Source organism: Miscanthus floridulus, chromosome 10 (assembly GCF_019320115.1).
Source record: "Miscanthus floridulus cultivar M001 chromosome 10, ASM1932011v1, whole genome shotgun sequence".
Taxonomy (NCBI): Eukaryota; Viridiplantae; Streptophyta; class Magnoliopsida; order Poales; family Poaceae; genus Miscanthus; species Miscanthus floridulus.
This window is the reverse complement of record NC_089589.1, coordinates 43114510-43138602: the sequence shown is the minus strand read 5'-3', so window position 1 is coordinate 43138602 and position 24093 is coordinate 43114510. Positions and strand designations below refer to the sequence as shown.

Here is a 24093-nt window from a genome sequence, read left to right as displayed (position 1 = left end):
CCGTCAAAGAGCGAAGGCCTAGAGGTATCCATCCCAATAAATCTTAATAGCGTCGGCTCAATGACGGTTAAGCCAAAGGTCCAAATTGAGCCAACCTGTTCTAATACCACTTGTAGGGGACTGTGACGCCTAAGAGGGGGGGAGGGGTGAATTAGGCAAGTTACAATTCTACTTAAAACTATGGCCTCTTTTTTCTACCCTTAGCAAAACCTATGCAAAAGATAAACTATCTAAATGTGCAACTACGGTTTTGCTAGTGTGTTGCTATCTCTACCACAAAAAGGAGTAATGTAAACAATGTAAATGTGGAAGATAAAGAGCAAGGTAGAGATATGCAAACTCCTGTCGATGACTTCGGTATTTTTACCGAGGCATCGAGAAGCACGCAAGCTTTCCCCTAGTCCTCGTTGGAGCCCCTCACAAGGAATCCATCGCAAGAGCTAAGCTCCCGGTCGGATAACTCTATGGATAGCCTCGGGCCTTCTGCACGCGCAAGTGGATCTCTGATGTGCCTTTCGGCAAGCCTCTCCTGGATGCTCCCCACCGTCTTCACTATCAAACTTTCGGACAAAACACTACGGGCCTTGTTCCCTCCGGTACACGGTGGCAGCCACACCATAACTACGGTTGGTGTGATCTCGTAAGACTACTAGCTCCTCCAATGTACAACAATAGTACGCACAAGCACCAAGTGGTAAGAGGTATGCAAACCTCACTAAACACTAGACCTAAACCTAGAGCAAGCGCATAAGCGGTGGTCTAATCAACCTAAGCACTTCACAAAATACCTACGCTAATCACCAAATGAATCACTAAGCACTATGCAAATAGAGATCACCAAAGTGGTGTCTCAACACCCTTGATATTTTTTCTCAACTCCACACCCATTAAATAGCCGGTGGGGGGGGGGGTTATTTATAAGCCCCACCGAGAAAGTAGCCGTTGGGGATGAAATCCCGCTTTTCTGCTACTAACCAGACGCTGATCACGTTCTGACCGAACGCGTCCGGTTGTCCCAACCGTTAGAGCCATGATCAACTGATCGAACGCTGGCAGCGTCCGATCACATGCCACCGGACACGTCCAGTCGTAATTTTGCCGCTCTAGAACCTTTCTGTATTTGATCGGATGCTACAGTCCTACGTCCGGTCGATTTGTCGCCAGCGTCCGGTCACGCCTACTGTTGCCGAGCCTCTTGATCGGACCGTTTGGTCACTTTTCGCCAGCGTCCGGTCACCTCTGTGAGCTCGTTTCTTCACGATCTTGCGTCCGACTTAGTTCCTATCTTTGTGTTTGGACTTTGCTTGATATCTTGGGTCTTCTCTTGTGCTTCTAAGGTATGGCTTATGGTGTTGATCATCGGATCATCATGTCGCCTTTGTCCAAGTCATGTCTTGAACCCTACTGAACTATAAAACAATTACTTACAAATTCATTAGTCTAGTTTGGTTGTGTTGGTCGTCATACACCAAAATCCAAACTAAATGGGCCTAGGGTCCATTTTCCTTACAAAGTAGTTCTAAACATTTGCACGAAAACAATTTTTATAAACAAAAATATGATAACACTGGTATATAGTACTTAAGTAAAATTCGGAGCATGATTTTTGTTGCATTTAAAATGTCGAGTAACAAACTTTAGTGCTTTAGCCGTGTTTGAAAATATATATAGTCAGCTTGGAAAATAAATATTTGAGCGCTAAAATGATATATAATGTGGGTAGAAAAATTATGCCATCAGCAAGGTAAGAACGTCGTGAGTGTGTTAGTATGTATGTTTCGAGTATTGCTATGATGTTTGTTAGTTTCAAAATTAGTTTGAAAAGAAACAAAAATGGAAAACCCGTTCGTAGTTTGTGTCGATAAATAATAGTCAATTTGAAAAGTGATTTTTATAAAGCGATAATAATATAGAACGTGTGTTTGGGTTTTTAATAAAAATTGAAGTACAAGTCGAGTAGATGAAAGCGCAACTTGGGTTTTGAAAACAAATGCTGTTGCGTGTTCGTAGCCGCTCGTTTTACCTATCCTGCCGCAGCCAACAAAGCTACGCGACGCTCATGTGTTCAGCTGTATGTCATGGTTTAGTTATTGACTAGCGAGCGGACTGATCCACAGCGAGGATGGGACATCTCCTTGCCCTGCTCTACCGCTAGCCGACGTCGCTCAGACCTAGCTGCTCTTCTTCCCAGTGCGTAGCAGAACCCCGTGGTGCCTCGTCCTTCTGTCGTGTTGTGCACAACATGGACCCCACCTCCCACTCCTTTCCTTCTTCACCCCACTGGAGCAGCTCAAAGCCCCTTACCACCAGAGCAAAGCACGACGTCGAGCTACTCTACCTCCCTCCCTGCTCCTCCACCGTTACGTAGCCGCTCGAGCTAGGAGTGCAGTCACCGTGCCTCCCACCCGCAGCGCCCGCTGGGGCCACACCATCCGTTGCCGATCCCTCATGAGCAAGCGCGTGAACCGTGGCCTCGTGCTGTGTCTCCCCCATGTCGCCGCTCTTCTCCCTCTCACCTAGGCCCACATGTGGCTCCGCCTCTCCTCCGCGTGCAGCACCGACGCCCCTCCTTTTCCTTCCCACGTCGCGCACTCTCGCGCTGTAGGCTACCATGCCCCTGCCTGGCTGCCAGCCGGTCTGCAGTTGCACGCCACGTGGCCGCTGCTGACCGCGTTGCCCCGCGCCACATCCCTGTCATGGTCGTGCCATCGTCGTGGCCTGCCTTGGCGAGCAACCAGTTCACGAGCAGCCGCCGCAGCTGTTTCCGATGAGCCAGCGCCTCCACCGGCTCCGTCATTCCCCCTTGCTTTTGCGTGCCTCCTCGCCGAGCCTACGTGGCCGGAGCCCCACCACGCTCTTCCGCTGGCGCAACCCCGTCCAGGCGTCACCGACGTCGCCGTGGCCGCCCAAGCTGAGTGGACCCATGCCGCTCCACCTCCGTGCCTTGACCACCGGTCGGTGCCTCTGCTCTATGCTCTGCATTTGGGGAGAGAGAGTAGGTGATGAAGTGTGAATAGGAACTAATGTAGGGTTTCTAGGTGTAAATTATGTGACTCATATAAATAGTGCTCTAGATCTTGGGTTGAATAGAGAAAAGTGTGGGGTCCTTTCTACAAAAATGCATGCCGTGCCTGGGCCACGCCACGTGGGCCGGCCTGTTGGGCTGCTCGCCCTATGCCTCCGCGATCACGGCCTGCTCCATGCCTCGCCTGGGCCGTTCGCATCACGATGGGCCACGCGCACCTCGCGCCCTGTCTAGGCTGGCCTGGTGGCGCTGGGTCGCACCTAGCCAGTAGGCCACGCGCGTGCTTGTGGGTCGAGCCGCGCTGCCCAGATTGCCACCGTGCCTAGGCCGCGTGTGCGTGGACTCCCACCTTGGGCCGCTGGGCCGAATAGGTGGCCGCTGGCCCCTTTAGTTTATAAGCTATTGTTAATTTAGTTTTGGAAATAAACTTATAAAATCAATATAAATTTGGGTAGTTGTCCAAAAATTATGGAACTAATTTTGTTAGGCTCCTAAAATCATGATCTATCTAATAGCGTATTTGGTTCATCTAGTTTTAAAATGTTTCTAGGGTTGCTCTAATTATTTTAAAAGGTTTAGTATTATTAAAATGTGAACTTGTATGAATTTCCATGATAAATCGGTGATAGTGTTGACTCTAAAAATTTTACAGTAAATTACTAATATTATTTGCTGCTCACTGTAATTTTGTAGCTCTAGAATAATTAGTTTGTTAGATAGATAATGATGTCCTATTTCGAATATAGTAAATCAAATAAATGAAATAAAGAGACACCTTGGAATTGTATTACTAAAACACTTGTTGGGAGATAACACCTTTCTCGATGATGCTGATACGTAGATTAGTACTCTATTTTAAGAGTTGTTGTTGCCTTGTTAATTAACTGTTGCATCATCTCTGTATCGCATTGCATATCATAATAGGAATGATGGTGGATCGATGGTATCATATGTAGTATCAGAAAAGATGGTGTCTCGATGGTTGTGTCATCACAATAGAAAGCTAACTTCTGATTAAATCTTACCCAGACAAGCCTCGGTGCATAACTCCTGCTTTTCTGCACTTTAAATTATATTTGTGCATTAAGTTTTAAGGAGTTGAATGAAACCCACTTGCATATATATATCTTTATCCTATGAGTCTTACTAGTATGACTGGATCGTGTAGATTGCTATGCTATAGGACTCCGGTAGAAGTCGAGTGATTGTCTGTCACTCACAAGAGATAGGAAATATATTACTGTGTTATTATCACTTAGAATATATAAATGGTGAAAGAAAAAATGGAGACTGGACAGGGATATGATTTGGGTATTGGTGGGTGTAAGAGGTTGTGTCCTGCGGCCAACGGGGCATAGCTTGGTTACACTTTTTCCCTATCTGTGTCGGTTAAGGACCGGCCGTTGCAATAGACGCTAGGCAAGTCACAGACGTATTATCCTGAGCACATAATTGGGTATGGGCGTAGGGAAGACTTGTTACTCTCTTGTCATGGGTTTCAGCTCTTTTTGGACTGACTTTCATGGTGGTTTTTGGGTGAAGGTCCTTGCATCGCTCTGAGTCTGAGACTCAGGAGCAGGGGCTTGGAGTCCAAGTTTGGACGGGGACCTAGACCTTGTGACAGGAGGGTAGTGGGTTGGTCCTGCTTGTGCCTAGAGTACAAGCGGGACGTGTGTTTTGGGGTACCCAGCTAGGCTAATTGATTCGTGAATCGCCGTCATATCGGTACGACTTGTCTACACTCTAGCACCGTATTAAGAACTAGAAGATGAAAGATGGTAAAAGAAATTTGATTGCTTACCACTTGCTTGAAAGTAGCACATGTGCTTACATAGAATGGTTAGTTAATGAACTAATGATGTCTGCTAATAAAATTGAATATAAGGACACACGCTTAGTAATGCTTCGTATAGATGCATTAAACCCACAAGCCAGATAGCCTTACATATTCGTGGGGTCTTTTCTTTTTTTCTGTTGAGTAAGTCTTGCTGAGTACAATTGAGTACTCAGGGTTTTATTTCCCCTGTTGTAGGTGACAGGTGGATGCTTGAGCTGACCCTTGTGTGTGGATTTCTCCTGGTGGGCTCAGAGAGGATTCCTTTACGATCATAGTTTTTATTTATAACTCTCACTAAATGTTTTTTTTTCTAAATGGAAGTTTTATAATTTGTTGTCATAGTTTATATATCAATGCTTCATCATGTCATGAATAAATATTTATTTCTGTTGTAACTCTGTTCACATGTTTATATTCCGCTGTTAAATTAAATTGTTCATAACTCTGATAACATGATTACATTCCGCTGTTATAACAATAAATATTATACTCTGATGTTGCATGAAAAGTAATGTAAGAAATGGCTAAAATATTGTAAGCTTTATTCTCTCATTTGTGATCCTGATGGAAAATATGGATTTTCAGGTTCTCCCTTGGGGTGTGCTCGATGGAACTACGTAATTTAGTGTCCTTCCTTGAGTACTTAGTATCTAATGGAAGACAAGTACTATTAGGAGGCATTAGAATAGGCGGTTCTGTCACACACTTGCTGTTGATGTTGATCTCCATGACAGGCAAAGAGTTATATATGCACAAATGTTCTTCACATCAAGGAACCAAATCACCAGTGGAAAGCTAAAGGCATTTCCTGCTCCTGCTACTGCTACTGCTAGATATGGTCTACTTGCAGTCAACTTGATTGTCAGCGGGTTGATATGACAATTCAACAAAAGATACTTAGGCTCGTGAACAGTTAGAAACCAGGCTCACTTCCGCTAATCAACCCTGATGCGATTCCAGATCTCCGAGCACTCTAATAGAGTAGGCGCATGAACAACAAACGGTTGAATTTCAACTCACTTTTGTCATAATTAGAAAGAAGGGAGAGCTGCAGGTACCCAGCTGCTACCATCCCTCTGTATGTCCTCCGCCCAGCCCTTTTGTTGATTCCTACATAGCAGAAACAAAACACATCAATCACCAAACCGAACCGCAGCATCAGCAATAAAATCGCATTAAAAACATGTGAAATCTTTTTGATTGAAGACTGAAATTTGATTAGGTGAAGCTAACATATTTCAATGAGAAAACCAAATCAAACGAGATAAATGAAATTTTGATTGCGGCACCTTCATTGCCCTCCCAATACCCCTTCTGATCCGACGGCGTCGCTGCTGAAGCTCAAATCGCCTTCCATCCTAGCTTGGGTGGGAGGCAACCTATTCCCCACATACTCTTCGACCCAGGCACTCTCGGCATCGAGCTCCTGCAGCAGCCCCCTGCACCGCGTCCTCCTCCTCGCGTAGCCACCCACGACGCGTTCTCCGCGGCCTCCTTCTCGCGGAGCAGCCACGCCTCCACCTGCTCCAGCTCCACCCACCAGAGCAACTCCTCCACCACCTGCTGCTTCTTGGAGGCAACCACAGATCTAGGAGAGGGAGAAACAGTGAGGGAGAAGGACATGGACAGGGAGAGGAGAGGGAGGGAGGGGCTCACCTTGCCCTGGGGTTTGGCATGGTGACCAGCAGAAACAGTGAGGGAGAGGGACATGGACACGGAGAGGAGGAGAGGGAGGGAGGGGCTCACCTCGGCCTGGAGTTTGGCACGGTGACCAGCAGATCCTGATCGCGTCGCATGTGCGGATTCTTCTTGCCTCGCCTGACGCCTGGAATCGTGGTTGGGTGGGCGGTGCCGGAGCAATGGGCAACGGCGGGGCGGAGCTGAGGCGCGGCGCGATGGGGCAGAGCAACGGAGGTGGCGGGGAGGCGGATGGGGCATGTGTATGCGGGAGCGACGGGTGACGGAGCGATTAGCGGGGTGTCCGACGAGACGCGGCGTCGCACGACCTGTCGGCCTGCGGGGTAGATGTTGACCGTATGAATTTTTTAGTTGTAGAAGATAGAAGATATAATTTTTATCATTAAATAGATCATTGAATTTATTTTCATAATAAATTTATTTGGAGATAAAATGTTGCTAATATTTTTTTTTCAAAAAAAGACAAACTTGAGAAAGTTTGACTGCCACGATTCCCACGACGACACTTAAATACAGACGAAAGGAGTAATGTTTAGGCCTTGTTCGGTTAGCCCAGAATATGTTGTTTCGCGCCTACCATTCTGGCTTGATCGTTATTGAAATTAGCAAACCATTCCTAGGAACATTTTGCCTCGGAATCATTCCCAAGAACCAAACGAGGCCTTAATGTTTTCTTCTTCAACACCAAATTCACATGGTTGGGAGTCTTCGATTTTCACACTTATTCCTAGAATGCCTACATTATGTTCTTATGTCATTCTATTTTGCCATCAATATGTTTAGAGAATTTTTTCATCATTTGCTCGTCGCTAAGCGCACGGTGAACGGAATTGGCTGGGTTGTGTTTATAAAATTAAAAACTTACGCTAACGGTACTTTCAGTCATGGCTTATCAGCCAAGCGAACATGATGTTAATGTGTTGGTGGATATTCATGAATGACTTTGGTGGCAGATTTCAATTGAAAAGTAAAGGGCTGAAGCTGGTGGAACTCGTGGAAATAAGCCATGAGCCATCACAACAATACGAACTATGCACCATGAGTCATCACAAACTCTAAATCACCTATGACCACTGCAACAACAAACTACCAAAATAAAAACTCGCTGCCAGAGCCACCAACAACGAGCCTTTCTCTCACAACATTCCAGCATGAACAATGTTTTTCAGCATGAACAGTAAATAATCCAGTTCAGCCGAACACTCTCAACCAAAGGTCTACTGGGTACCAATATAATAACCACTGATGTCTAGAGCCAACCGTCGCTGTGACATTAAGCCAATCCCGCCCTCAAATTACGTGAGTTATTGTTAAAGACTCGAGTTGTAGCCCTTAATTGGATCTGTTCGCGTGCCCTTAAACCTGACTTAATTCTTTTTTTTTATTTAAAATAGTATTTTTCTCTCATAAATTCCTCCAGATTCTTTCAGAATTCTTCATAGCGAAGACCGCGTCATGCGTGACTCTTCGTCGTAGTGCCACTGCAAACAAGGCTACCTTCCCGTCTGCTCTACGTAAAAATAGCAGTATCTCGACGCATCACAGTTCAAGCAAACAATGTACAAAAGAGCAACGCATACAGAAATAAATTATGTACCGTCGATTATTTAAGAAATTATTATATACAAAATTGATATAGGCTTATATTGGAGGTTTACGCTTTGCTTCATCGAACGTGCAATTAAGACATTCACGTGTTCTCCTGTCCTGGCGAAGTAATCCTCAACTACCGGGCCCACTCGACAGTGACAGGGGAACACACGACACAAGGCTACCTTCCCCTCCGCTCCCGCCCGGCCGCACCACCGCCGCCGACGCCGGCGATGGCGTGGCTCGCGCGCTCCATCGCCAACTCCCTCCTCGCTACTGAGGACGAACCCGAAGCAAGCGACCCGGGCCCCTCGGCCTCCCCGGGCTCATCCTCTCCCCCGCGCGGCGTCCGCGAGGACCTCTCCGAGCTCACCGGCGCGCTCGCGAACCGCTTACAGGGCATCGCCTCCTTCCTCGCTCCCCCGGCGGCTGGAGGCGGAGGCGCCCTGCGCCGGCCGGACCCGGCCGAGATCGCGGGGCGGTTCCGCGCAGGCCTCGCGCGGCTCCCGGGCCGCCAGGCCGTAGCGGATCTCGCCAAGATCGCGTCCTCGCTGCTGCCGCCTGAGGGCGACGCGGACTGGGCGGAGGCGGCAGCGGGGGTCACCGAAGAGGTGGTCGCGTTCGCGCGGGACGCGGCCTCGCGGCCCGAGCTGTGGCTCGACTTCCCCCTCCTCCCCGACGACGCCGACTCCGATGGTTCGTGGCTTCGTGCTATCCTTTCTTGCCTCCCCCAGAGGCTCTTCTTCATCGGTGTCGGTTGAGATGAACTAATTGTCAGTTGCATTGTTGACTTGAAGTGCAGATTTTGACATGACTGATGCGCAGCAAGATCACGCCCTGGCCGTGGAAAGCTTGGCGCCCGAACTGGCTGATCTGAGGATCGAGCTCTGCCCCAGCCACATGAACGAGGGCTGCTTCTGGAAGATATACTTCGTGCTGCTGCATCCTAAGCTCAGGAAGCATGATGCTGAGATTTTATCCACTCCACAGGTGATTTTCCTTGGCATCTTAAGTTCAACACTTAAACGAGTTAGTAATACAAGTTCACTAAGTAGTAAGTACCTGAGGATTTTCCTTCATGCTAGTTAACTAAGTTAGTTGTCTTTGATGATTCAGTAGTAAAGTTCACCTTGGACCAATATCAGCCTAAAATTTGTTAGCTGAGGTGAGTAAAGGAATGTGAATCAGATGCTGGATCAGATTAGTTATTAAATTGAGACTGTATTGTGTTTCACATTTTGATATTTGCTACATTGTATTTGGAATCATGGAATATTGCGGTGGCAAGAAACTTAAGTGCTTGTGATTGCTTTGCACTTTGATTTGGTATATCTTGCACCTAACGTTTTGTGTCCTGGTAAGGCAATCATGCTTGTTTGAGAACTGCGATAGTATCCATGAGAATATTGTCAAAATGTAAATAAGCAATTTGTGTTTTTACCCCAAAAAAAAAACTTTGCATCATAGTTATGGTTTCAGAATGAGTGAGCGATCTGTGCAAGGCTAGGCACTTGCATTCTTCAAATGAAATGACCTACTGTTTGAGTAAACTGGTCCATATATCATTGCCATATTTATGTTGCCCCCTCGTTACATTACCTAATGTTCCATCTGAAACTTGATCATTAGTTTGACACTTTGACCTCACTCTGGAATTTGATTTCAAAACATTAATTTCTTCGATTTTAAAAAATCATAAAAATATATTGTTTAATCATAGCCTCATGCGGCACACTTATGCACATTCTCAAGCTTTGTGCTTCTGTGCCTGCCATGGAACCTATCCTTTTTGTCGGATAAGATCATGAAGCCTTTACTTATCAAAGTGTCACAAATGCAGTGGATTATAATCCGAATCCAACACCTCATTCATGTCATCTAAGCTAGTGAAACCTTCCTACATTCCCTTCCTCCTGCCTAAAAGTGAAACTAATTTGCATTTTTTTTTTGCTTCCTTTGCTCTTCCAAGGGAGTGTAGTTAAATCACATTGCACTAGGCCAACAGTTTGAAATTGGCTCACCATAATTTATAGCTAAATTGATTCGTTGTGATTGTTATCCTCCCTGGAATCTATGCTTTAGATATTGATATATTGACAGAAAGTCTAATGTTTCTGATGCTTTAGTAGTTTATATTAAATTTTCTTTCTTGCAAGTCATGATGGGTTAGCCATCCAAATACATCCCTAGTTTGAATGGGACTAGCTTGTTCTGGACACCTCAAGTGGTTCGTTATATTCTACTAATTTTCTATAATAACTGAGTGCTTTGTCCAGTTTTATTTGTTACTGTATTTCTATTGATTCAGTTTCTTCCTTAGTACAATTTTGTTCCCAGAATGATGCTTTGCATGAGTCTGAACTCTGAAGTGCCATATGATGAAGTGAATAGCGGAAACATGTCAAATAGCAAACAGTCAGAATTAGGCATCAAGTGAATATTGACTCAGCAAAAGCCATGGCCCATGGGACATAAAGTGCAATATGATGAAAATGATTAGCTCCTATGTTTGAATAATTCATTACACTTTTTAGCCCTCAGATGCATGCATGAGTCTTGAGAGGCAGATATATTGATAGAACATCATTTTCCATAGGCTCTCAATGCTTTAATAGTTTCTGCTGATGATTGTGCTTTCTTTCTAGTTATGATGTATCAACAGACCTTTTTATTTGTGCTGACTGCACAAAAGATAAGCTGGTATCTGCCAGCTCAAGACCTTGTTTGCTAGCAGACTTCTTATCAGTTCCTGATTGCCTTGGCACAGATTTTGGAAGCTAGAGACAAGTTGTCACACGATTTGCAGTATCGGACGAAGTTACAAGGCAGCTATGGGGACACCGTACCTGTGCCTTTCAGCAATGAAGATGGTGTTTTAAGTTCTCCTGTAGAGGTTTTGGGTGTATTGAAGGGCCAAGATGACTCCGCGATGCTCACATCTTTTAGCAACATAGACTATGGCAAGCCACAACCAATCAAACAGGATATTCTATCAAATGATACAATCAGCGAGACTGGAGCTGTTTCTTCAAATAATATGAGCAGCAGTGTACCTGTACAGCTAGTGCCCATATTGAAGAACACTAACGTGGTCACACTATCTAGGATGGAAGAAAGCACACGCAATCTCTCTACAGAAGATGCAGCAAAAGAAGAACAGACTGTGCAAATGTCTGAGATACCATTGACGGACAACTCTCCCCCTAAAGATGATCAACAGAAACAACCACTGGCTGACATCAGTGAGCAATCAAGAGTTGACATTCAGAAAACTGATAATGTTGAGGATGGCGACATCGAAGATGACGATGGGGATGAATGGCTGGAAGAAGAGGAGACAGGTGACCCAGGAAACACAAAAATTCCAATAGCAGATGATGAAGATGTATCTTTCAGTGATCTGGAGGAAGATGATGATGCGGCCTGACATCAATAGCAGGCTTGATCAGACTGCTTAATTTGTGCTTCCTATTCCATTATACAATTTGATACAATGATCGTGGTTGGGTGTCCAATATGTGGTCTCATGGGGATTTTGTGATCCACTCCCACTGTTTCAGAATTTGCGTCACTTCTGTCCTCTCTGTGCCTAGTGGAAAGCATGGGTCTCCACGAGTCCTCCCTTTTCAGGTTGGAAATTACTGATCTAAGCATGCAGTATATTAGTGAAAATTGTATAGTGTGTACAGTCTAGGTTGTTCGAGGTTTGACTCAAAATGATATGATTTCTCCAACATGTACCCCTGAACAATGCTGGTGAGGACCAATTTGGCTATGTTATAGTGGGGGCAATTATTCCAGCTCACACACAGTGACACAGAACAGAAAGTAGTATGATTATATTATTAGTATTTTGTAAGTTAATGCGGTCTACAAAACATAACTTGACCCACAATGTTATTATTTATATACAGAACATAACGTAATTATACTATTTTTTGAAACAAGTAATTATACTATTATGAAACTGCTTTTATGATGATTTGACCCATATTGTTTAACTCAATATTATAAACTATTATCGGTCGTTTAAGACAAGTTTTCGTCAAACCATAATAACTACAAACGTTAGTAACTTTCAAATGTGACTATATGTGTAGATTTGTATTCAAATACACTTTCAGAAATCACACAAATTTAAAATATTCTAGAAGAAATGAATAGTCACCACGTATCAAAGACCGTGCAAAGTCATATATGACCACGCATCAGAGGGAGAGTGTGCATACTCAGTAGGCACCGTCAGTTCGACCATTTACACATGCCAACAGGACTCCTGTTACAGGAGTGAGTATACATCAACAAAATGTCAACGGACAAAGCTTCATGTATGATATACGGAGTATATTCAAGAAGTATCCAAACTCAACGTGACCTGGTAAAGGAGAACAACCAGAAATTAGGCAGAATTTGGCCACAATACCAGAAATTCCGGCAGAAGCAGAACGAAGCATCCTTTCCTAGTTTTAATTTGCAACCAATTAAAAATCTTGTGGCGGCGAAACCATTATTGGCCGGTGCGCACTTGATCGGTAGCTTAACGAAGTTGGATGATGAATTAGATGCGCTTGATCCAGCGATCAGCAAGTTGGATTGGTATCGGAAAGAAAACAAAATGAAATGAATTAGGTGAGGTGTGGGGTCTACCTTGTTGTCCGCTCGTGAGGTCGTAAGTCAACTCGTACCATGCATGAACATGGCACATGGGACATCCAAGAGTCACAGGATTGTACTGCTGCTGCTTCTTCTTCTTGCCTGCATTTTAAGACTATCTTCAACAACAACACCCAAAATACAAGACACATTCAACATTTGGGTAGCGCTACAGTCAAAGGGTTCAATACTCATTCAATATCCTCTCGGACCAAAAAAGAGAATCCTTTCTATAAATGAGTTTTCAGGAGAGATGATACTCATATTTAGATTGTGCCTCTCAGGCAACCCAAAATGGGTCTTCCGTATAGGTACTCTGTTGGAGACTAATTTTGGATTTCCTGCTACCCATTTTAGGTTTAGGTGCTCATATGGGTCACCTATTGGAGACCGTCTAAGGGCAGCTTGTTGGTGGCATCAGATTGATGCTGAGAAAATATCTTATGACGTTGAGAGATGTGTTTGATTGATGGTTGGTCTTCCATGGTTCTGTGTTACACCATTGACGACCTGTTCGCTGGTTGGTTTCTGGGCGGATAAGCCCGGCTGGTGCTAGTTTATTGTGAGAGGAAAATACTATTGGCTGACTGATAAGTCCTGACTGAAACCAACAAGCAAAGCTGTGAGCCTGGGCATTTCAATTTGGGAATGCTGATTCTAGTTTAAATTTGTTTCAGGCCCCAAAAGGCTAGTTAACAACATGTTGACATACTTATGATTTATGAACTATCGTAGCACTCATTGATACATACACCATTTCGACCATTCGAAAAAAGATACATACACCATTTCGTCGTATCAAAATTGGAATTGGCTGTGTGCTTGTTCGGCTTGGATCTCTCTATGTTCAGAAGAGACCCTGACAAACTTGGGACGACGACTCAACAAATCATCTGCCTAATAACCGCCTAAACTTATATTCAGGCGAGAATGAGATGGGCAGATGACCATGGCCAGTCAAATTCATAAACGCGTATCTCATATCGTCAGTAGTAGTAAAACAGTAGTGGAGCTAGTAGGGACGACTCGGGGCCGTGCGTCGAGAGCAATAATCATGCAGCCACTGGCAGTGGGACTAAACATCCACATGTGTGTTGTACTAATAGAAGGCCAAGCGTCCGGCCCGCCTACAACTACTCCCTCGGTACCAAAAAAAAAAGTCATTTTGATGGTGATACGGTCTTCAAAGTATAACCTTGACTACTTATTTTTATAAAGATATTTATCAAAAAATGATATATGTAAATTTTTATAAAAGTATTTTTAAGGCAAATCTATACATATAGTTTTCATATTTCCAAACTCAACAACTTAAAAGTTATTATTTATAATTTATATTCCTAATGTTTGATTGAAGCCTGATACAAAACAACTTCATTTTTGGACGGAGGGCGCATACAACCAGAAGATCCCTTGCCGTACGTGTTGCTACTCAAGGGTCAAGAGTCAAAAGAGTCAGCCGGAGTAGGTCCTCCTGTCCTGCCCCAGACAACTAGACAAGAAATTAACCACGAAGCAGCAAGTTCATTTCGTTCGTTCACCAACTGCAAAACTCGTACAGGTACACTAGAATTAATCAACAACACCAACAATCAACTGAACCAATTCAAAGAAAAGCTTACATACATACTCACTCAATAACACAACAGAGCCGGCCGCGCAATACTCCGGAGCATTACAACCTTTAGTTTCCATGGATCATGATGCTGCTGCCATGAATAATGTAGTCGACAATGGATGGAATGGAAGGCTGGCATCATCTCTACCGTGCATGCAGTTGAAACCGACTGGAGCATCGATGATCGATCTGAGGTGTGTGCTAGTGCTAACTGCTACTGCAAGCTGTACCCTAGCTAGTTGTGGCCTCCTCCCTGGGTGTAGATGTAGTCGGTGTGCGCCACCAGCGTCCTCCTCATCAGGCACTCCTCGTCCTCTCCTTCTCCCCCTCCGGCAGCGGCGCCGCCGCCGCACCGCTCGTCGCCCCCTGCGAAGCTCGTCGCCTTCTCCTCGTACACCTACATATTGGTTAAATGAATGTCAACACAATATTGCACATGCTATAGGAAAATGCTAATAACATGCATGTATTCTTCTCGACGCGTGCCATGACCGTGCCTGCGTGAAACATAAGCTAGCTAGGCTGGTAATGGTAGGCTTAACGACGACTCACCACATCTCTATACTGCTCTTGGCTTCTCGAGCTCGCTTCAGCCGCCGCCGCCGCCGCTACTCTCGCTGCGGCGTGGCCGGCGACGACGGAGAGGAGGAGGAGAGACACCAGCAGCAGCAGCGGTAGGGCGGTTCGCCGTGGTGGCGGCGATGATGATGGCGCGGCCATGGCTGCAGCCTGCAGGGCTTGATTGCTGGTGCTCTTGTTGGGCAGAGGGCCGGGAGGGAGTGTTTGTTGAATTTATGGGAGGCGTTGGTTTGGAGTTGAGGAAGGCCAGGTAGCGCGGGCCTTAAATACAGAAAGCCGCATAAATGTACGTAGCCAGCAGGTGGGTCGCTGACTCGCTGTCCGCCTGCGTAGCCTGTGGGCGGTGTGTGCCTACTCAGCGACGAATGCTGAGCAAAATTCACCGCCGGGAACGCCGGCAGTGTGAAGTGTGAACTCGGTACCTGAATTTCTAAATTGATATCTGTGGTCCCTAAACTTGATAAATTATATCATTCAGGTCTCTAAATTTTTAAAGTGATCATCGCAGATCTCTAAACTTGGCTGACGGTACTATCCCAGTTCCTAAACTTTCAAGGTGATCACCGTAGGTCCCTAAACTTGACGAGCGCTGTCATCCCTGTCCAACTGTAATAATATTAAAAGTTACCTATAGTATTAAAAGTTTTCTCCGTTAAAAGTTACTTCTAATTTTCGTATTATTTTAAAAGTTTTAATAGTAGTATTATACAAGTAACTTTTCTCTGTTATTAATACTATAACATCATTATTAGAACTTTTAATACTATAATACTATTATTAAAGTTCTAATACTATAATACTACTATCAAAAGTCACTACTACAGAAATTTTAACCGAGGCGGACAAAAATAATTTTCTGAGGCGGACATCACAACCGCCATAGCCAAAAGGTCATGGTAAATCAAGTATTTACCGAGGCGGTTGAAATGCCCGCCTCGGTAAATCAAATTAAAAAAATAAGACAAGAAAAAAGCCATAACCCAACTGGGCCTGGATCTGGGCCTCCCCACCGCTGCCCCTGCACGCTCCCCACCGCTGCCCCTGCACGCTCCCCACCGCCGCCCAATCTGCCACCGGAGAAGCTGGATCCAGCCTCCACGCGCTCCCTGCCACGGGGGGAAGCTGGATCTAGCCTCCACGTGCCCCCCGTCGCCCGATCCGCCGCCGGGGAAGCTGGATCCGGTCTCCACGCGTCCCCCGCCGCCGAGGAAGCCGATCCAGCCTCCACATCTCCCCGCCGCCCGATCCGCCGCCAGAGAAGCCGGATCCAGCCTCCACACGCGAGTCACCGCCTGATCCGCGCCCGTCGGAGAGGGAGAAGAGAGAGTCGACTCCGGATCTGGCCTCCCCACCGCCGGATCTGGCCTCCCCGTGCACGCCGCCGCCGGATCCACGGAGCTAGGGGAGGGAGAAGAGGGAGCCGCCCGATCCGCCGCTGCTCTGCTCGTCGGAGGGAGAGGGAGGTCGCGCCGCCGAAGGAAGAGGGAGGCCTCACCGCCACGCCGTGGGAGAGAGGGGCGCTGTGGGGGAGCGGTGGGGGAGAGAGCCATAGTGGAGGAGAGGGGCGCCGTCGAGAGATGGAGGAGGTCATGAGGGAAGGAGAGGGAAGGAGAGGGAAGTCGGTGTCGTGGTGCCGAGCGCGCCACAGAGAGAAGGGCACGGCCTGCGAAAAAAGAGAGGAGAGGGAGAGTGGGTGTTAGGGTTTCTAATTTCGTTTATATATAGGTGATGGTAGTGGGCTGGTGTGCGCTAGTGGCTGGGCCTGATTTACCGAGGTGGTTGAATTAGAATGCCTGCCTCAATTAATGATTTACTGAGGTGGTTGTCTTAGGATGCCCGCCTCGATTAATAAGCATTAATCGAGGCGGTTCTGTTATATTGCCCGCCTCGGTTAAGCATTAACCGAGGCGGTTGCTGGGCCGGTTGCCCTGCCACGAATAACCGAGGCGGGCAACCGGCCAGCCTGCCTCAGAGGCCATTTTAGAAACGCCTTGTAAAACTTTTTGTGTAGTAGTGAGTAGTATAGTATTATGATATTAATAATACAGAAAAGTTACTTCCATAATACTACTATGAAAACTTTTAAAATAATACTAAAATTAGAAATAACTTTTAATACAGAAAACTTAAATACTATAGGAATTTTAATATTATTTTAATACTATCAATGATACATAAATATTAAATTAATTTTAGTATTGTTCTATTTTAGTTTAAACCTAATATATTTGTTGATGTAAATTATTTTATATAATTTATATTTTCATGATAAATATTATATAAATAATGATTAATTAATTAACACGTGTTGGATCCACGTCTAACGTACAATCAGTGTACCACGCCAGCTTATAGAGTAGGTTAGACCACATTTAGACATGGACGATACCATTTGTTAAGTTTAGGGACCTGCGGTGATCACCTTAAAAGTTCAGGGACCGGGATGATATCACCGGCCAAGTTTAGGGACCTGCAGTGATCTCTTTGAAAGTTCAGGACCTAGATGACACCGTCTGCCAAGTTTAATGACCCAAAAATATCACTTTAGAAGTTCAGAGACCTGAGAGTTTAGGGGCCGATGATAAATTTTACTCACGAATGCTTCTCATTCAGATGATGCAGGTTGTAGGGCGTCTTTGGTTGGCATATCCATCTACGTACATAAATTAGAATTCACGCTACGTCACAGGTTCAAACCACAATATGATCAATATAAAAATAGAGTGACATGGGTAGCATGCTTTTATCAGTAACTGACTAGCGTCAGTGCTGGTTCTGTAGTATGTTTGAAAAGGCTTGTGCTGATGTATTGTCCTGTTCGTTTGACTGATAAACCATGACTGAAAGTATTGTTAACTGATTTATTGTGAGAAAAAAATAATGTTTGTTGACTGAAAAAGTACGGCTCATAAGCCAAGTGAACATGCTAAATGTTGGTGCGATGCTGAGGTTTGTTAGTGGCTGCTTGAGGTAGAAGTGTGTGCAGAATAATGATCCATATGACGATGGTTTACAGTAAAAAGGCAATTATGGATTCAAAAGAGATGTAAAAGACCATAATTTTTTTTTAATACATACGAGGACCAAGGAACTATCGTGAGAGATTTGGACAGTAATTTTATCTAAAGATGGAGCTCACCGAGAGAAAACTAAAAGGGCCCTTCATTTATAGCAGTAGATAATTATATAGCCATTGGATAGGAGTGAAAAAAGAAGAGAAAAGACAGACGATGATAGTCATCAATAAATTAGTCAACCATAGTTATATATAGAATTAATTAATTAATGCTGATGCATACGGCGGAGACAAACAACGAGAGGCAAGTTACAATTAAAAACAAACAAAAGAATTTTAAAAATATTCTCAGCTAAAAAACTAATTAAAAAAACTAGGTACCGGTGCTATTTGTGAGGGCATTTTGTTGGTACTTTGCTATACAATATCCGTACTGTATGTTATACAATATATATAGCTTAAAGAAAAAGAAAAGAAAGGGATACTGGTAGCGAAGAAGGAATATCGGGACGGGCCTATAGGTCACATTATTCCGGGCTGGGCCAGCGCCAATAAATGCGACGACCTCAGGAGCCCGGCCCACCGTCGGTCCTGCGTTGCGCGGCCCATCCGTTCGCCAGAGTCCGCCGGAGCAGCTGAGGCGAAGGCGACCCGCGGCCGCCGCCGCATCCATGGCTGCCCGCCCGCGTCCCCACCAGCCGGCGCCGCCTTCGCCTCCGGCCACGATTGTGGCAGCAACCACGGTATCTAGTTTACTCCTGCCTGCCTCCCTCCGTTCCGTTCCCTTTCGTCTGATATTTTGTCTCTAGAGAAACGACGTTTCAGTTCTTGTATGCTAGTACAGTGCAAGATTTCAGGTTTCAGGGAAAGCCTTCTGAAAATTCTGGAATCTGTTCCATTCCATGTGCTCTAGATCGAATCCCCGTATGCAGTGGTACAATCATTTGTCCATTGCTACGTTTCTTTTTTTTCCCCCGATGTCCTTTGCTAGTTTGATGCCAGCAGCCCGCCGTGCAGTAGGCCAGTAGCAATCTCAATCTGCCCTGCCGACACTTTGACTAGCGTCCTGCGCGCTGCGGCGGATCTGCAGGCATCAGTGCTGCATCCGCGAAAATTCCTCTTCTTGAAAAAATAATCGCTTGACTAGTTGACTGATTCCAAAGACGGACAAATCAACCAATCAGCCGCTTCTGGGTACATTCGCGAAGCGAATAGACCGATTCTGCCACGTGGGTTCGCTCCCCGTCGCACTCCACCAGTCTCGATCTGCCAGTGCCAAAAGTCATGGTCAGCTCTCGCATTTCAAGCCTGTATAAGTAATCTGCCTCACTTATGAAGGTTCCTTTCTCTGCAGGCAGGGACAGGAATAGTCATTGCGGCACTGGCTGGTGAAGCTCAATCTAGGGGAGAAATTAAAGCTGCTCGCCGTTGCCTGGCCAGAGAAGTCGCTTCTGGTGGCCGTTGCCGGAGTTGAGGAGGTGGAAGCCTGATGCTGAGGTGTGCACGGTATGTTTACCTCCAGTACTTTTGTTTTATTTCCATGACTCTTGCGTTTAGAGATCCATGTGCGCGGAATTCCTCAGTTTGTTTCGGCATGCCCCTCTAGGTAGTGTTGCTGTGAATAATTGGTATGCAGCTACGTCTCTGGATACTGGATTGGGGGTGATATGCATGGGTTATTGTATTGTTTTGAGCAAATTCGTAGAACAACATGTGTATGGCGATATGTGAGGCAGAACACTTGTGTTGGTACTCTTTTGCACAAATTAAGCCACATGGATGTTTCATAATTGCACAAAGCCATGAAACGCTATTTTTGCAGTCTTGATTCCAAGCGGGTACACACAGGGACACCGAAATGGCCTCAGGCTGCCATGGCACATCGAAAGGATGGAAAGCTACTGGATGCTTTCATCATCTTTCTCACCTAGAGAGGGGGCAAAAGCCAGCGCTGCTCCATGGCGCTGAAGACCAATGTCTGCAGCTTCTTGTGTGAACTTGCAGTGAACTCTGGTCGTGTGAACTTGATTAGGCTAATAAAAGGGATTTTTGGTCTTTGTTTTGGGTCAATTTGGAAAGAGTTTGTCTTGGATTATCTGACCTACAATTAAGCATATTTCTGTGAGTTTGTGCTGTTCACTTGAGTTTTTTTTTTCAATTACTTTGGGGATTATGCAAATCTGTATCTTAACATGGGGAATTTATTGATTGAGCCATAGTGTTTGAATAATGACAGTCCAAGATCCATCCTTATCCTCTCCTCCTAGTTGCATGCCTCAGCAGGTGCAACCACAGGTACCGACATCTTTGTTGTACTCACAAGCATCTCCATCAACCCTTTTTTCCCTTCACGATGTGTGTGCTAAATATTTTTTGTGTTCAGATGCTTCATTCATACTGTATTGACTGAATCTCCGCACTCCACTCCAACATGATATTTGTCCTCCTTCCAACGTGGCAGTTCAGTTCTAAGTCATCTCGATGCTAGTTTGTGTGCTTGCTCAAATGGAGGGTGATAGAATATGTGGCTCTGTGTTACTATAAATGCCCATGACCTTGTTTTATTTTTTCTGCAGAAGAATACAAACATGTGGCTTTGTGTTATAAATTTGTTCTACATACCGGGGTTTTTTGAGATTTGCTATTTTTTCTATAAAAATAAGTTTAGAACAACTGATTCCACAGCCGATGACTAATTCCTTTAGTCTTGCGATTCTATTATCAGGTCAGTAGGCTAGACTTGTTCACCAGTTGAATGGTTAAAAAAGATGATCCATAGAGATAGTAAAGTGCCAAAAACAACGGTTCAACAAATTAAATGTGCTATATACAGAAGATCTGAGTAAATTAATTTTATCATGCCTAACAACATATTTCATATAAAAGTCTTACTAATGTTACTGATAATTTTGGTTTTTATTTATATATTTTTTTTTTATTTTTTGTCCATCACAGGTGCTAAGCATTGTGGCAAATGTGCTTTGGTATACACCACAACTTGCAGTAAATAAGATTATGACTGGAAATATCACACAGTGCCATGATAAGATAAAGCATGAAGCTGAGATCAATGGCAACATTAAGATTTTTACAGAAGTTGAGATTGAAAGAATTACTAGAAACTTTAGCACTCTTATCGGAAAAGGTGGCTTTGGAGAAGTTTATATGGGAATCCTTGACGATGACAATGAGCCTGTAGCAGTGAAGAAATATATCAATGAAGATTTGAGAGAAGTGTTTATGGAAGAAGTACGTATCCATAGTAAAATTAGCCACAAGAATGTGGTGAAGCTCATAGGCTATTGCATTGGGGAACGTACTCTCATGATTGTAATGGAGTATATGTCCAAAGGAAATCTCAATGACATACTCCACTACAGTGAAATTTCGATCCCTTTGGATGTAAGATTGGGTATTGCTATAGGGTGTGCAGAGGCATTAAGCTACATGCATTCAATGCATTTATCATCTGGCAACCTTGTCTGTCATGGTGATATTAAGCCAGCCAACATACTTCTAGATGACAATTTGACAGCAAAATTAACGGATTTTGGAGTTTCAAGGCTTCTGGTCGGTGGCATCACTCGGTACACTACGACTGTAAAAGGAAGTATAGAGTACATGGATCCTATATATATTCAAGAGGGATGTCTTACTCCAAGGAGTGACGTTTATAGCTTTGGATTAGTTCTCTGTGAACTAATAGCTAGAGAAAGGGTAAGAAAAGGTGACATTAACCTCATTGGATATGTCAATAAAGGCTGTGCAAGTGGTAAAGGGTTTAGAAAAATATTTGATGCTGCAATAGCAAATGAGAACAACATGAAGATTCTTAAAGAAATGAAGAAATTGGCAATTGAGTGCCTATCACTGATCAGTTATAGTCGTCCTCAGATGACTGATGTGGTCAAACGCCTTCGGATTCTGAGAAAAGAATTGAAGGACAGACATGAAAATTATTCAGAACCAATTTTGGCATCACACCATTCATGGCGCAGAAACAACAGGCAAGAGATAATCATGCCCACCTATAATTCTAAGATGCAGATTAAGAAGAGTTTGGTCTTTTTGAAGAGGAACCTTAGCAATTCTAAGATTCAATCAGAACCCGGCAATGTGAGAATTCTCACACAGGAGGAGCTAAAAGAAGTCACACATAATTACTCTTACCTACTCGGTGGAGGTACTTCAGGTAGAGTTTACAAAGGGACACTTGAGGACAATACAGTGGTAGCAGTGAGAATATTTTCTCAAGTACTTGAGGGCTTTGAAGAAGCGTTTATCAATGGTGGGATGATCCTGTCTCAAATATTCCATAGGAACATCATCAAACTTTTGGGATATTGCCCGGATGCTGATTGCCCAGCTTTCATATATGAGTTTGCTGCTAAAGGTAGTTTATCTGATGTTCTGGACAGGCATGAAGACTTCCCACTAGATTTACGTGCAAAGATTGCAGTAAAAATTGCAGAAGCATTAGAATACCTCCACTCATCAGCAACTGGTATTATCAGACACGGTTATGTGGTACCATCCAAGATACTTCTAGATGATAATTTCATGCCAAAGCTCACTGGCTTTTCATGGGCAAGGAAGTTTATCAAGGAGAGTAACATTATTGCCAGCGACGATGCAATTACTAGTCATCAGCTTCCATCAAGCGGGTTCTACGATGACCTAATTCACGATCACTGTGTGTCACTAAAAGTGAAAACCGATGTATACCAGTTTGGTGTCCTTCTCTTGACGCTTATTAGTAGGAAGAACTTTGTATTTTACGCCGATCATGATGACCTCATTTCACAATTCCGCACAGCTTGCCTGGCAGATGGCAGTGGAAGGGCATTTTTTGATGATGATATTGCAGTTCATGGTGGAGATATTGTTCTGCTTGAAGAGATGGGGAGGCTATCGCTGAAGTGTATTTGTGAGGAAATAGATCGGAGACCAACAATGAAAGAAGTGGCAGAACACCTTCGAATAATCACGAGATCTTGGAAGAAGTGCTCTTCAGATGGAGCTACACCGGTATCCAAAACCCTAACTAAATCTCATATCACCGGAGCTGAAGGCACTAAACTTGACAGGCCACTTAGTTCAGATATTAGAGATTGGCCATAAGCAATCGTGTACATACTGTGAATGATGTGTTGTATTGTATCGTTATCAGCAATCTTGCTAGCGCTGCAATTTGATTTGCAATTATTCCGTCAGTCGAATGATGTCATCAGAACTTGCATGCAATCTGCTCCTCATTTTGTAATCTGAATTTGTGAATTCGTTTCTACTAACAGATGTAGGTACTTTATGTTCATGTTCGGTTTCCGTAGCGATGTTTCCCGCAGCACATGTTTATAAATAAAAGCTATATGTAATCCTAATTCTGATCTAAAGCCAAGTATGTCTTTTTTTTTAACCCTTTAGCATTGTCTTTGGCACGCATCTGGTACTACTCGAATCTCAAAACTACCATGACTATCATACCATTGCCTCGGTTCATTTTTAACTAATTTAGGGCTGAAAACTGTTTGATTTAATTTTAATTAAAAATATTTTTTTTGTGACTTTTAATTAAAAATATTTGGGAAGAGAAACACCTACGGATTTCTAAGTTGCCAAGTGCCTCTGTTCTATTTAACGAGTGCTGCAAGCCTGGATTTTTAGAGATGCGACGTGCTGGTGCCAGGACGCCCAACCGGATAGGATTCATTAGACAGCCGTTTCCCGCGCGCGCCTGCACAGCCTACCACCCCCCTCCCGTCCGCTAACTCGCCTTGCCCACATGCGCATCGCGCCGTCGTCGTGTCCGTACGACTCGCTCGCAATCTGCCCCGTCCGCCTCGATTAGACCCACCCCATCCGCGCACCTCGCCCCCATCCGTTCGCCCCGCCCTGTCGTGGCCCCGACCCCCGGCCCCTAGCGCGCCGTGCGCCACGTCCGCCGGCCACCGGCTCGCCACGCCCCCATTCCTCGGCGCCCGTGCCATGCCACCATCACTCCCTCGCACCCTAGACTCTCCGAACAGCATGAAACATGTGCAACGTGAAACACTTGAATGCAACATACGTCTGAAACA

At 44.7% G+C, this 24093-nt stretch overlaps 3 protein-coding genes across 10 annotated transcripts; 2 read left to right on the top strand and 1 right to left on the bottom strand.

Annotated features, from left to right (window-relative positions):
- The first annotated feature begins 8317 nt into the window (after window positions 1-8317).
- Window positions 8318-11998, top strand: LOC136490096 (uncharacterized). The gene is made up of 3 exons (XM_066486586.1): window positions 8318-8846; window positions 8953-9140; window positions 10918-11998. Exons 1-3 carry the CDS (start codon window positions 8384-8386, stop codon window positions 11575-11577), a joined length of 1311 nt encoding a protein of 436 aa, XP_066342683.1. The 5' UTR covers window positions 8318-8383; the 3' UTR covers window positions 11578-11998.
- Window positions 11999-14293: 2295 nt separating this feature from the next.
- On the bottom strand, window positions 14294-15214 carry LOC136485251 (phytosulfokines 4-like). 2 transcript variants are annotated; one of them, XR_010766380.1, is made up of 3 exons: window positions 14974-15214; window positions 14438-14818; window positions 14294-14347 (listed from the first exon to the last, which is right to left on the bottom strand). XR_010766380.1 is itself a non-coding variant. In XM_066482170.1 (2 exons), exons 1-2 carry the CDS (start codon window positions 15139-15141, stop codon window positions 14657-14659), a joined length of 330 nt encoding a protein of 109 aa, XP_066338267.1. In that variant the 5' UTR covers window positions 15142-15214; the 3' UTR covers window positions 14327-14656. The 2 variants fall into 2 exon arrangements, 1 of the variants encoding a protein (XP_066338267.1); XM_066482170.1 differs by having other exon boundaries at window positions 14327-14818.
- Window positions 15215-18615: 3401 nt separating this feature from the next.
- Window positions 18616-23397, top strand: LOC136490094 (uncharacterized). 7 transcript variants are annotated; one of them, XM_066486582.1, is made up of 4 exons: window positions 18616-18759; window positions 19371-19513; window positions 20253-20311; window positions 20972-23397. In XM_066486582.1, exons 3-4 carry the CDS (start codon window positions 20288-20290, stop codon window positions 23135-23137), a joined length of 2190 nt encoding a protein of 729 aa, XP_066342679.1. In that variant the 5' UTR covers window positions 18616-18759; window positions 19371-19513; window positions 20253-20287; the 3' UTR covers window positions 23138-23397. The 7 variants fall into 7 exon arrangements, 6 of the variants coding, with proteins under 6 accessions (XP_066342679.1, XP_066342677.1, XP_066342681.1 ...); XM_066486580.1 differs by having other exon boundaries at window positions 19371-19522; XM_066486581.1 differs by lacking the exon at window positions 18616-18759 and adding an exon at window positions 19146-19303 and having other exon boundaries at window positions 19371-19522.
- The last annotated feature ends 696 nt before the right edge of the window (window positions 23398-24093 follow it).

What these genes read in the sequence shown, in the direction of transcription:
- LOC136490096 (XM_066486586.1), top strand. Translation starts at nt 8,384, where the DNA reads ATGGCGTGGCTCGCGCGCTCCATCGCCAACTCCCTCCTCGCTACTGAG. An exon ending in CGACGACGCCGACTCCGATG is followed by an intron (nt 8,847 to 8,952) that starts GTTCGTGGCTTC and finishes CTTGAAGTGCAG; the next exon opens with ATTTTGACATGACTGATGCG. An exon ending in AGATTTTATCCACTCCACAG is followed by an intron (nt 9,141 to 10,917) that starts GTGATTTTCCTT and finishes GCCTTGGCACAG; the next exon opens with ATTTTGGAAGCTAGAGACAA.
- LOC136485251 (XM_066482170.1), bottom strand. Translation starts at nt 15,141, where the DNA reads ATGGCCGCGCCATCATCATCGCCGCCACCACGGCGAACCGCCCTACCG. An exon ending in AAGAGCAGTATAGAGATGTG is followed by an intron (nt 14,819 to 14,973) that starts GTGAGTCGTCGT and finishes ACCAATATGTAG; the next exon opens with GTGTACGAGGAGAAGGCGAC.
- LOC136490094 (XM_066486582.1), top strand. Translation starts at nt 20,288, where the DNA reads ATGCCTCAGCAGGTGCAACCACAG. An exon ending in CTCAGCAGGTGCAACCACAG is followed by an intron (nt 20,312 to 20,971) that starts GTACCGACATCT and finishes TGTCCATCACAG; the next exon opens with GTGCTAAGCATTGTGGCAAA.